The 14,079-nt window shown below is 41.6% G+C and overlaps 1 protein-coding gene across 5 annotated transcripts in view; it reads right to left on the reverse strand.

Annotated features, from left to right (window-relative positions):
- Nucleotides 1–7,136, reverse strand: part of TRPM6 (transient receptor potential cation channel subfamily M member 6) — an 87,328-nt gene extending 80,192 nt beyond the window's left edge. Inside the window, exon 1 of one of the 5 annotated variants that reach the window (XM_077935968.1) lies at nt 4,726–7,136. In XM_077935968.1, coding sequence (XP_077792094.1) covers nt 4,726–4,731 — 6 coding nt within the window. In that variant the 5' untranslated portion in view covers nt 4,732–7,136. Of the gene's footprint in view, nt 1–1,990; nt 2,416–4,725 lie in introns of those variants that run through there. The other 4 variants (XM_077935967.1, XM_077935969.1, XM_077935971.1 and 1 more) reach the window with 4 other exon arrangements.
- Between the last annotated feature and the right edge of the window lie 6,943 nt (nt 7,137–14,079).

Here is a 14,079-nt window from a genome sequence, read left to right on the forward strand (position 1 = left end):
GTGAGGCTTTCAGGGGGTACCTTAGGACAAGTCACTGATACAGTGTTGGCCGGGTGCCAGAATTAGAATAATGTTTTACCGTGTGACATTGTACTGACATAACAACTGATATGTGCATTTCCACTCTACCATTACATGATTATACGCTGGCACAGCAAATCTTGCAGACTAATTCTAAGCAAAGTAAGGATTTCAAATTGGGTCTCAGGAGGCACTGAAATTTTTTCTACTCCCAAACAAGGTGTGCAAGCAAGTAGACTTCCCAGTTACCTTTTAAAGGATATGGAAAACAATGAACCACTGAGCTTCACCCCTGATCACTGGTTCCCATTTGCTGATACTCAGTTATCTTTCCACAAGGGCCAACATTGATGCCGAAATCCAGCATTGCCTGAGCTCTGAGAATGTGGCTTTCTCCCGATTGAAGTGCAGAGTGTTTGAGGACATTCGCAGGGAAACCAAAATGCTTGTTTACAAAGCTACTGTACTACCAACCTTATTATATGCTTGTGAAACATGGACCACTTATAAATGCCATCTCCAGCTCCTCGAAAGATTCCATCAACAGTGTCTCCAAAAAATTTTACACATCACTTGGGAAGACAGGCGAACTAATATCAGTGTACAAAGATCACCAGTGTTGAAGCAATGATTCTCCAACATCAGCTTCATTGGACTGGTCATGTTGTGTGGATGCCTGATGATCGTCTTCCAAAGCAACTACTCTATTCCAAACTTAAAAATGGAAAGCGTAATGCTGGTGGTCAACAAAAGAGGTTTAAAGACTGTCTCAAGGCAAATCTAAAAAAAATGTAGTATAAACACTGACAACTGGGAAACACTGGCCTGCGAGCGCTCCAGTTGGAGAACAGCCTTTACCAAAGGTGTCATGGGCTTTGAAGACACTCAAACTCAGGACGCAAGGGAGAAACGTGCTAAGAGGAAGGCATGCTTGGCAAATCCACCCCGTTATCAGCTCCCACCTGGAAACCAATGTCCCCACTGTGGAAGGACGTGTGGATCTAGAACTGGCCTCCACAGTCACTTATGGACTCACTGTTAAAACCGTGTTTATGGAAGACGATCTTACTCGGCTACGAGTGATCACCAAAGAAGAATATTATTATTATTATTATTATTATTATTATTAAATTTGTATACTGCCCTTCATCCAAAGATCTCAGGGCAGTTTACAGAATAAAACCACAAAGTACATAATACAAACAATAACAAAACAAACGCATCCACCCTGAATCCTGCTTGCTATAGCAGAAAAAACCCATTAAGAGGCACAAAGGGCTTTAACTTCTGAAGTGTAAGGAATACACAGGACTTGTAAGTAGGGTTGATGGCACTTTTTCTGCAGGGCTCCTGTGCTTTTAACAATTTATTCAGAAAAAGTTAGCAGGGGAAGCTGCCTAGCACTGAGACACGGTACTGGCAAAAGCTTCACGATAAGTATATGACAATAATGCTGCTACTTAAATCAAAGTGAGGTACTTGGCAATCCTGTTGAAATTAATACTGCTGAAACTAAGGGTGCCAAGTGGCTTCTTTGAGAAGATTCTTCCTTCTTCTACCTACACAGAACAAACACCTAACCTCATTTTGCAACCCTAGAACACTGCCGTCTGCCCACTCAGTGAACACACTGGCAAGCCAGGAATGGTGATATATAGCTCTCCTCCATACCTTACAAACAAGGACAAAAGTTTCAAAATATACAATCACCTCCTGAGCTAATGATGCCACAGATCCCAAAACAAAGCAATGCACTCTCACATATATGCTGCAGATCATCTGTATTTCTTTCTTGCTTCAGTCTATTTTTGAATCAACAAGCCTAACAAATGAACCCTGGCAAGTTAACAGTGGTGGAGGAGAAGAGCGAGTTAGCAAATTTAAGCTGTGGTGATCAGCAGCTGCCAGGAGGCATTTATGCTCCAGTCCTAACTCATCTACCTGCCTATCTCTGTGTACACAGTTTTACCTTCATTTGAACTTTCATTTGTCCTGCTCTGTCTCTTGCATCTTGTCAAGACTGCGCTCGTAAGTCAAGCTCTCTTCTGCTCCCCAAAGCTTCTGCAGCAACCAAAGTGTAGGCAGGAGGAAAGGAAGTCCATTCAGACCTCAAGGAGTACTCCTTGATCCTTGGACCACACTAGAGAATGGTTAATGTTCCACTTTCCCCTATCAGCGATTGGCAGCTGTCTTTATGGCTGGATTCTTCCAGCTGCTCAGCAGGTTACATACCAAGTCGCTTTCTTGCACAACACTTAAGCAACAACCAGGCCAAGACGCCTGGCCAGCCTGGAGTGGCTTCACTCTATGAAGCATATTCCACTATAAACACCAATGTACTTCTCTGCGATTCCTCACTAGTCTTAGGTTAAATAATAATGGGAGGGAGTTAAACTTTTGAAGCTCTTATTAGGAACCTGTCAAGTAGGGCTGGGCCAACTAACCACTCAATCTCGGCTTTCAGTTTGAAAGGGGGCTGGTGTGTAAGATAATATAGCTGCAGTCACATTTTCAAGATTTTCTGCAACGTGATTTAAAAGCCAGTTTGCATGCAATTCTAGTTTAGTTTGATTGATATCACTACCTGTGACATAAATGTAGCTTGCTTTATGTTTTCTTGGCATGCATTTTTCAAGGCAGAGAGGAGCTTAGCATTAAGGAAAACTAAAAGCAGTTCTGAAAAAGATAAATCACTTTGGCATTGTTGTTCTTTGATATTTGTCAGGACATCATTTGTGTGTAAGCACTTGGTAGTTTCTAAAGAATTAACTAATGCTTGACATTTCCTCTTGTACAGATCAACTTGCATCTTCAGCTCTAGGGTCTGAACTCAATGTGACATGCAGCTATGTATTTTTTAAAACTCTCCAAGCAGAAAGGAGGAGATTGTGTGAGAGAGAGAACACTAAGAGAAAAGGGTACTTCTTACACGTTTTTCTTTTGGTTGTTTGTCTAGTTAAAAGTTTTTCCCTAGCTGCTTTTCCTCTCTATAAGGCCAAATACATGAATAGACACATCTCATTCACCACCAGAGGAAGACGGGGGAGCATGTTCACTGTGTATTTCTGAAGGGGGAAATGGCTAAAGGACACCAGCATACTTCTGCTACAAAACCCATCTTTTTAAACTGCCTTTTTATATAGCTCTCTTAGAAAATACAGTAAGACAACCAAACCAAGCTGAAACACTTCTAACTTACCTTTTTAATGTTACTGCTGCTGCATTTGTTATTTTTAAAAAATATTATTTTAGATCATTGCAATTGTGCTTTTATGATATTGTGAGCCACCTTGGACGCTGTCCTGAGAAAGGTGGTATGTAAATATTACACAAACATTTTTTTTTCTAAAATACCATTGAGTACAAGATATATATAACTGCAGGTGTCACTTGGTTGTCAGACACATTTCAACAGAACATCTATAGTTATTACAGGTCCACCTTCTTTGGTACAACCAACATGGAAACTGACAAGTTCAACTACGTGCCAATCTGATCAACTGAAATTTTGCCAGGCTGTCATCTACAAAAGATAACTAAATTTGCACCCATTTTTAACTGGCTAGTAGACATTTATATGCAGTTAAATTAGTTGCAGCAGCAGCCCCCTTTTTGGCAACATGCAGAAAAATCCCTCACATATTTAATCAGAAGTTCCACTATGTTTAATGTGGCTTGCTCCCTTGTGCAGTCTGTTTCAGATTTCCAAAGGCTATCTTCCATATATACAGTATTTGAGAAATAATCTCTTGCCATATTTCCTCTTACTAGTTCCAAATGGTAGCCAGAGTTCAGGTACCCGCTCTATATTTTGTCTACTTTCCAGAATGTATGCTATTTTTGTTCCCCCCTAAGAGGAGGATGAAGCAGTTTATATTTTCTTTCTAGAGAATGGTTTTTTGTCACATATAAAAAACTCCTCTGAGGCTGCTTCTGTTGGTTGACTATGCAAAGAGTGTGTGTGTTTAATACTATTAAACCATTTCATATGTAAAAACAACATAAAATTGTTTTAATTGTCTTCATATATTGTTTTATATATGTTTTATTTGTGTCTTTATTAAATCACTTTGAAATGTATAGGAAGCTATTAATATATTGAATTAAATAAATACCGTAATGTTAATTTATTTTTAGAAATCTAACAGAAGCATAATCAGTACTTAGCTGTTCAGCGTGTAAAGCAAGATGATAAGCTAGTTCATGAAATTAATGGACTGCAAACTTGTTATAAGGATACAAAAACATCATGAATTTTGAAGATTCAAGAATTTTTAAATAAAAAATTAGAAAGCAAGTCTTAATTGGCACAATTCATGATTTAGAGCTATAATTTAAGTTTTTCATCTTGCTTTATAGGCCCTTGTTTAGTAATTTATGCTGATGGACTATTCACAGAACCAAATCCAACATTTATTTACATTTGCAAAGCACTGCTGTTTTGCAAAGCTATTTCTATAGTCTTTTGAAGAGAATCATCAAATTGAACTGCAGTTGCAAAAAGTTCATTTCAACTTTTCCGTCTCCAGTCCTTAACTTTTCGTAAACAGTCTACTAGAAAAGTGTCTGAAATGCACTTCTACTGAAAAACAAACTATGCATTCCAAACTGAAGCTACTAAAAACACATTATAATTTTCTTCCAAATTAAGTAATGCTTGTATCAAAATCTTAAACATTGCAACAGAAAAGTCAGCCTACTTACCTTCATTCTGATCACTAAAACATAACGTTTTTGTAGCCTTCAGCCACTGGATCTCAGTCTGAAGTTTCCATCTCATTCCCAATCAGATAAAGCTTGCTTAGCACTAGCAACTAGTGGAAACAATGCCGAAAAGCAATGATTACAAATTTCCATGGGCTTGCACTTAAAAGCTTTAATGAGATGTAAAAGAGATGGCCTCTGAAAACTGGTGAAATGTTTGTACTGCAATTAAACTGAAGAGACTATCACCTGGTAATCAGAATCATGTGACACAATCTGGTTTCAAGTTTATATACCACATTAGGGAAATGATTAACATTCACGTCACTTGTTTCAAGTTTCAACAACAGTAGGGTTCAAAATAAAACCTTTCCAATGAAAACAAATTCAGATTTTTCAAGAGTTTATTGTGCATCTCTATTGCCATCTAAAGAGTCTGGTTTATAACTGTTTGCATTATGATGGCTACAGAGCAATTTAGGCTACACTAGTTTCTATTTTATCTCAACAGTACTTACGATAAATGCAATTGTTCTCAAATGGTACCAGTTGCTGCAAAATAAAGTAGATGAAGTATCTTCAGGAAACTTGTTCATGTCTGTATGTAGCCAAATATGTCCTCACAACTATAAGCTCTGGGACCTTTGGGTAAATACAGGATTGTAGTCAACAAACTGTTACTTCAGAGTAGACTCCCTGAAATTACTGGATCTTATTTTGTCATGGGCCTGCTCTGAGTAAGTTAATAGACAAGTCACAGAAAATTAACAAATTCAATCTGTGTTCAGGTCTTGCTGCGTATTTGCAAAAACCATCTTGCCAATGTACCTGTGAGTATATACAAGGAGACCAGCAAAGTTTCCGCTCCCAGTCTTAATTAAGGTATGTCCATATTTTCTCCTGCCCCAAACCTCATTGTCAGCTCAAATCTCCCTCTCCATTCCCATCCCAGCACTTGTTCCAGAACTTACATACACTGCAATATTCACAGCAGAAAAAGAGGCAAGCTTATCCTACAAAGGTGGCACCTTTGGCTTTCCCACATAATTTCTAAATACTGCCTTACTTTCTTCCTAGAGATTTCCACATTCTCCTTTTGCAACCCATAATATGGAATGCTAGTAAATGGACAATACTTAAGGAAGCTTAACCTCCCCCCTCCTGCCAGCCCCTGCCCCCAATCAAACATATGATAATCAGATTAAGAGAAAGGGGGAGAATTCATTTAATTTATTCTCCTTGGTCAAGAGAACAATGACGGGTGCTTCAAAATCACAACAGGATACTGAAATGAGAAAGGCTGCAACATTATCTTTTTTTGCACTGTGTGAGGGAGCAATCTACGTGCACAGCCCTTCTCACCTGATCAAGCTGAGGTTGCAGTTCTGTACCTCTTCATACTTGAACTCAATGGAACTTGCTTCTGAATAGACACACATAGGATTTCATTGTGACTCTGATTTAAAGCTATATAAAATGTGATGGAGAAAATAATTTAATACCGTATCATTTTGATGATTCCATTTTCTTTTGAGTCTATGGCCTCACTAAACTGAAAAGGTCTGTACCTGCCTACCTTTTACAGTACAAAACTAGCTGCTTTTAGGTACTGTAGGTAGTGAATGTCCATTCCAGAACAATGAAAAGGATAAACTGTTAGACTCTATGGTGGCTATTGTATGCATGGAAAGAGAACTGGCTAGGCAATAGACAGATGAAAGAGGATACTGGGAGACATTTAATGAATAGGAAAATTAGTCAATAAAGAAAGACATTGAAAATAGTTTGTGTGTAATCACATTATATTATGATAAGAACTGATCTGAAGAGCTAAATGATTTTGATTGGTTCAGGAAGATGACACTGGGTTGCATCTATTAAGATTGCTGTGATCCTTTGATTGGTGAATAGAAACCATGTGTGTAATCAGAAAGTGTATAAAAAACACCATTGCTTTTGAAGTGGTTATTTACAGCCTATTGCTAATTGTTGAGGCTGTCCCTATGCATTATTTGCATTTCAATAAAGGCCTATCAATAAAGACGTGGAGTCTGCATCCTTTTCTTCTGGGTTTCTACGAGGGATACCTCTAGTCTAAATTTATCCAAGAAATGTACATAAGTATACATTTGGACTTAAAAGTACAGTGGTACCTCGGGTTAAGAACTTAACTCATTCTGGAGGTCCGTTCTTAACCTGAAAACCACTTTAGCTAATGGGGCCTCCCGCTGCCGCTGCACGATTTCTGTTCTCATCCTGAAGTAAAGTTCTTAACCTGAGGTACTATTTCTGGGTTAGGAGTCTGTAACCTGAAGCATCTGTAACGCAAGGTACCACTGTAAAAGATGATGTGTGGAACAGTGGAAACAATAAAAACTTGGGCTGTGATAGTCTAATCATATTTTCCTTTCTACAGCTCAGGAAAAAGTACAATGTGTACACTGTTAACACTGAATGCACATTCTTAAAAGCCACCCCCAACCCCAGAAAAGCTTATTGACAAAGCATCCAGGCACACAGCGAAAGTAACGTTTTCAAATGAGATAATCAATATGAGCATTACTTCATAGGTTTTTTTTTAAAAAAAACAAATTTTACTGGAGATTTTATTACACAGTGAAAAAGTATTTCTACAAATATGCCAAAGTTATGGTGGATTAATAAAGAAATGTCATTTAACTTGAATAACACTATGAAATGATGAGCAGATCTGAAGCTGAAGTCTACTGGTAAACTCTCTAGTTTCACGTAGTCATTCCTAGCAAAGAATATTAAATGGTAACATTCATACTTAAGTCCAATATCTGACAAGCACATGATACAAAACACAAAGAATCAAACATATTAACTAGGTAGGATTGGAGCCTTCCATCAATAAGTCCCAAGAAATGTGCCCAATAGTCTCACATTGCTCAGCATGGTTCCTTTTCCTTGTCCATCGCAGTCCATGTATTTGAAGGCTCAAGCCAAAACGCAATCAGCTCCTGACATCATTTTTACTCTCACACCACTCTCAGAAACGCTTAAAGAAACTTGTACCGTGGCATTGGCCAAAAAAAATGACATCCATTGCCCTCATTCTGCATGGAAGTGTGGATTTAAAAAAATATTTTTTGGTTAAGCAACAGTATTTTTTGTCTAGCAACAAAGACAGCACAGATCTCAACTGAGTTATTTGACCAGGTTCAACTTAGAACACACCATTCTGACTTTTTCAATGAAGTACCAACTACAGTACGTGTATTTTTTTGTCAGCATACATCCATTTTCAAATGTTACAATATTTCTCCAAGCTTCATGCTCTCTTCATTCTGTATACCATCAATTTTCTAGACAGTCCACCGATGGTTCTTTTGCCATTCTCTCTTTTTAAGATGTTTTCCTTCCTTCAAAGCATATTTTTCTCCAACCGGTTATCATCTCTGCTTACTTTTCCAAGCAAAAGAAGAAACCAACTTCAGCAAAGTAACTTGAGAATTAATCAGGTTTCAGGTTTCCATTTCTGAGAGGCAAACACTGCTGGACCGTCTTGCATCTATTGCATCGTCTTTTTCTAAATCCAGAATATCAGACAAATCAATAGCAGGCAATGGAGACCTCCAGTACTGGAAGGAGTTGTAGCGCCAAACATCATCTTCAGGCTAGGAAAATAAAACGTAATTAACAGATATCACTTCAGCAGAAAAATGAACACCTCTAAAAAAGCACTTTGCATTGACAAGCCAAATCTACAAACTGTTTTAGAATCTCTATTTTTGAAAAATTCCACAGTCTAGTGAAAATTAAGAGCCAGGATCTAAAGCAAAGAACATGTGCAATGGAGAGAGAGAGACTCACACAGCCAAACATTTATCCTAAGAACACAAGGAGGGTCCTCTGGATCAGGCCAATGGTCCAGCTAGTGCAGCATCATGTTCTCAGATGCCTCTGGGGAACCTGCAAGCGTGACCCCCCGTTTCCAGCAACTGGAATTCAGAAGCATACTGCCTTTGACTGTGGAGGCAGAGCAAAGCCATCGTGGCTAGGAGCCATTGCTAGGCTTTATCTTCCATGAATTTTTAAAATCCTTTTTCAAAACCATCTAAGTTGGTGGTCATCAATGCCTCCTGTGGGAGAGAGTTCCATAGTTTAATTATGTGCTGCGTGAAGTACTTGTTTTGTCTGTCCACTATGAGGAAAGGATGCAGCGTTTGGGACTGTTTGGCTTAGAGAAAAGGTGAGTAACCTACAGGGGAAGTTGCTCCAGCCCCTTGATCATTTTGGTTGCACTTACACTTGTTTACACTGAACTGCACTGGCCTTTTTACAGCCATCCACTCAGAATGGAGAGGTGTTTTTGGAACTCTTCACAATCCTTTTTGTTTTAACGATCCTGAACAAATTAATATCATCAGCAAATCTGGCCACCTCACTGCTCATAACTAACTCTAGATCATTTACAAACAAATTAAGAAGCACAGGTCCCAATACCAACCCTTGGAGACACTCCAATTTCTTCATTGCTCTATCAGTAGAACTGTCGATTTATTTCTACTCTTCATGCCACTTAACCCACAAGAGTCCCTCACCTCTTATTCCATGACTGCAAAACTTAATCAGGACTCTTGTTGAAAGGTTTTTGAAAGTTCAAGTACACAATGTCAAGTGGATCACCTTTATCTATAAGCTTTTCACTCTCTTAAAAAACTCTTAACAGGTCCATGACCTTGTACAAGCCATGCTTGTTTTCCTTCAGCAAGACCTGTTCTTTTGTATGTTTGGTTACTATATGTTTAACAGTATTTTCCATCAGTTTTCCCAGGACAGACATTAAGCTAACTGGCCTGTAATATCTGGGATCTCCCATATTCTCTTTGAAAAAATTGTGTAACATTGGCCACTTTCCACTCCTCAGGTATGGAGGCTACCGGTAATTTTGGGACAAATTACATATTTTTGTTAACAGATCAAGAATTTTACATTTGAGTTCTTTCGGAACATGGGGATTGATACTATCCAGAACCAGTGATTTTCCAGTTTTTATTTTGTCCATTAGGCCTAGAACTAGTTGTTCCCATAGTGGCAGTTATTGCTGCTAAAATAAGCTACTGTTCTCTATCTGCACAGTTCTCACCCTCACATGCATTTTTTTTCTAAGTCTATCTAGCTGCATTACCTGCTAACAATCACACAGAGAAAGAAATCAAGGAAAGAAAGAGCCTACCCTCACATCAAGCATAATGGATTTAAGAAACAGTTCAACTTGCACCCCCTCTGGTGGATTGGCTGGAGAACAAAAAATAATATCCTGGGAAATAATTACTCGGAATTACAACATGGTCTTGTACGTAGCCTGCCAAAGATCTGCAGTTTTGCTGGCTTTGGTGGCCAACCCAAAATTTGTGATTGGCAGGATCATGACCCCTCCCCCCCAAAAAGGTGGCCTTATGCTGTGCCGCAGAAATGTCTGCAGAACGTGGGGCACACTCCCCATATCCTCTCCCCAGCTCCAAAAATGAAGCTGGCAATGGAACTTGAGGATTCAGTGAAAAGCATAAACAAATGTCACCCTCCTCCAGCTTGGAACTTGACTTGAGGGAAGAAGGAAGCGGCTTGCTTTGATTCTCTGCCTGCCAGGCACTCGGAATCAGAAAGGAAAGTGGGGAGGCACCAATTACAGGGAAAAGGAAGACCAGGAAGATTTGTGTTCTGCAAATGCTGAACAAAACAGACCACTACCTTCAGCGGTACTTTTGAGACAGAGAGAAGATGTGAATCATCCCCCTCCCTACAGGGCTCAGAAATAGATGGTCACTTGCCATTGGACGAGAGACTTTAGAGCCCAATTCCCTATCCATTTGAATGAGTGACAGTCAATGATCTGGTACTAGAAGCTGCAGTATGTATTAATACATTTTGAGGGGAAGAAATGTATAAAAAGTTCAAATAGCAAGGATTATTTCTTTAAGACAACAAATCGAAACATGCATTTGAGGACCTTTGTGTAAAAGGGCCAATTCCACAGACTGAAGAGATCAAATAGGAACACAGAATCATATGGAACATAGAATTATAGAGCTGGAAGAGACCCCGAGGGTCATCTAGTCCAACCCCTTGCAATGCAGGAATGTAGGAATCATAACTAGATCATACAAGACATATTTTGTTTACTAAATAAAAGAAAAGATAGACATGCTACATTCTATCACCATCAGAAAATGTTCTAATGCAAATTCAAAATTTTCCTGAAACCCACTTCACTTGATTTTAGCAGCATGCACACTGCTTGCTCACTTTACACCATAGTTTATTTTTAACTGTGGTTTAAAGTAACACGCTAATGAAGCCAATAAAGGTAAAGGTAAAGGTACCCCTGCCCGTACGGGCCAGTCTTGCCAGACTCTAGGGTTGTGCGCTCATCTCACTCTATAGGCCGGGGGCCAGCGCTGTCCGGAGACACTTCCGGGTCACGTGGCCAGCGTGACGAAGCTGCACCTGGCGAGCCAGCGCAGCACACGGAAACGCCGTTTACCTTCCCGCTAGTAAGCGGTCCCTATTTATCTACTTGCACCCGGGGGTGCTTTCGCTGGGACCGAACAACGGGAGCGCACCCCGCCGCGGGGATTCGAACCGCCGACCTTTTGATTGGCAAGCCCTAGGTGCTGAGGCTTTTACCCACAGCGCCACCTGTGTCCCCAATGAAGCCAATAGAGATATATAAAATATTGAATGGTGCAAAAGGGGAAATATTATCCTTTAGGTTATAATAGCAATAGTAGTATAACTCAAGAGCAGCTAATGAAATTGATTAACAATATATTAGAGAAACAAAGTAAAGTATTTCACAAATGCATAATTCATTAATAAAAATTACTGTGGTGATGATAACCATGATGATATATAGCTTTAAATTTATGTAAATTTATGAAAGGTTTACCAACTAGCCATGATATCTAAATATAATGTTGATTGAGAAACTGAATCAGTGCCACCTTTATGGCTCTACCTATGGGCTACTCGTAGGTGTTTATTGTGGGATCAGTGCTGCTCAGGGGTGCACATTTTTCACAGCATCTATAGAGTGATGTCAGCATCAAAATGTCAACCCATAATTTCTATTTACGTATTTCACCACATAGTACCATGGCAGGTTACATTCCGCTCAACACAATTAAACCACGTGCAATACATTTATATTAGGTGGGAGGAATATTCTGATCGCACCCTCTGCTCCCAAAGGCACGTGCAGAAAGGTGTGTTAAAAAGTATATAATGACAACGCCAGGTGCACTTTGGGGGCCCCGGGGGGGGGGGCACCTGGCTGGACGCTGCTGGACATGGGGCACCTGCCCGTGAATATTATCTGCTGCTGGACTCATTCGGACAGGGCGCCCCTTTGGCCAAGGTTGGGCTTCGCGAAAGAAAGGGATTTACTTCAGAAGCCTTCCCTCCATTTGCCCCTTTCCTCACTTGGGGGGGGGCTGTAACCTGCTTCTGCCCCAGACGCCCCCCCTCCCAGACTGCGCGGGGTCCCCCCCCCCCCGCCGCCTCTCCGCCGGCCTCCCTCGCAGGGCTGTTGTGCGGGTTCAGGGAGCCCTCCCCCCCCGGCCGGCCTCTTTACCTCCTCGAGAGGAGCCTTGGGGCGGCCGCCCCTCGCCGACACGGAGCCCGGGGGCCGCGAGAGGGCCGGGGCGCCAGCAACGCCGCCCCCCGGGGCCACGGAGGGCCTCTTGGCGGCCCGCGCCTCCTCCTCCGCCGCCCTCTTGCGCTTCAGGCCGCCGCCTCCTTCTCCTGGCGGCTCCTCCTTCTTCTCCGCCTCGGCCCGGCGGCGCTTCAGGAGCGGCGGCGCGGCAGCCGCGAAGCTCTCGCACCCGGGCGCGTGACACGCCAGCGCCGCCGCCGCCGCCAACGCGCCGCGCTTCGCCATTGGGGCCGCCGCCGCCGCCAAGCTCCACGCCTCAAGTGCGCACGCGCGGGGAGCCCTCGCCGGCGCCCCCTAGCGGAGACGCGCCTCCAGAGCGGCCTGGCGAGTGGCGCTCCCCGCAAGCGCGCCTGATGCGCGTGTGAACGCGGCAACCCGAGACACGCTCAGAAGAAAGCAAGCTTCCTGCGATGCAATGGGAGTTACTCCCGATTGCACATTCTTAGGATCGCTCTAGGGTCTCAGCGCAAGGGATAAGGCCTCTGCCCAAGCAACCCCCCCCCGGGGGGGAGGCAATGCCAGAAGCAAAAGCAGGCAGGGGGAGGGAGGGACGGAATGAATGGCACCCTCGCAAAATTGTGGTTTCTACCCACACACACTTCCCGTTCTTCATGCAGGCAAGGAAGAAACTTACCACACAGTTCATGAACAAATTTCAGCCAGGCAAAAGCCCTTGAGGGCATGGAACAGGGAAGGTGAAGCAAGTGCATCTAATTAGATAGCCAATTAAGTAGTTGCTGAATTTTAATGTTCATCTATAAAGAGTTCTTTGTTATATCAGCTGCATGTGGGTTGACTTTGTAAATTAAGAAATCAGTGCTGAACATCTATTCAAACTTATACATTACATTTTAAGTTAAACCAGATAGAGGCGATCTTTCCCTTTAAAATGAAAAAAATAATAGTAATTGGTCATTCAGACTTTTGCTAGCACATAACCACAAACCTAACCATTCAACAACCTTGTGTTATTTGATGTCCTCAGCAAAAGGTAGTCACACTTCCTAGATTTCACCTATTCCTCAGTACTGTATAACTTTAATAATTTAAAAGTATTTTTGAAAATGAAGCCATTGTGCTTAGTTGCCCCATGAGTCTAGATTGTATTTGTCAGGTCATCATACTTGGTATGCAGAAGAAGCACCCAGCACATCTCATGTCTTGCAATATCTGGATCTGATCATTAATTTAAGTTGTAATTCTAACTATAATTAATCTTAAAGAAAACCTGTACACAATTTGGAAACTCAGCCTATCGGACATCAATGGGGTATAACTCCAGAAAGAATTATGTGTGTGTAAACAGGTGGGTGATTAGCATGACATTCAGTTAAGAATAGCTAACAAGCAGGTCACAAGCTGAATGGCAGTAGCTCATAAGCATAGATGTCAGCTGGCTTCTTCACATGTGCATCATAATGCAGGTGGATTCAGCAGAACTGCTAATACTAAAACAGTAACTGAGAAAGAAATTCAAACTGCTGGGAGGCAGCAACAGCAACAGCAGTAGGGCTTAGCACAATGTAGGAGCACCAACCATCTGGAGCCTTGCTGCTTGCACTGGCTAGGGCAGAAGGGGGTGGAGCAGGAAGAAAACTCCGAATTTTTCTTTTCTTTTTGTTTGCATCAGCTCCAGGCCTTTTGATGCTGGATGGACAGGCTTAGGGTCCCAT

This window comes from Podarcis muralis, chromosome 11, assembly GCF_964188315.1.
Source record: "Podarcis muralis chromosome 11, rPodMur119.hap1.1, whole genome shotgun sequence".
Lineage (NCBI taxonomy): Eukaryota > Metazoa > Chordata > Lepidosauria > Squamata > Lacertidae > Podarcis > Podarcis muralis.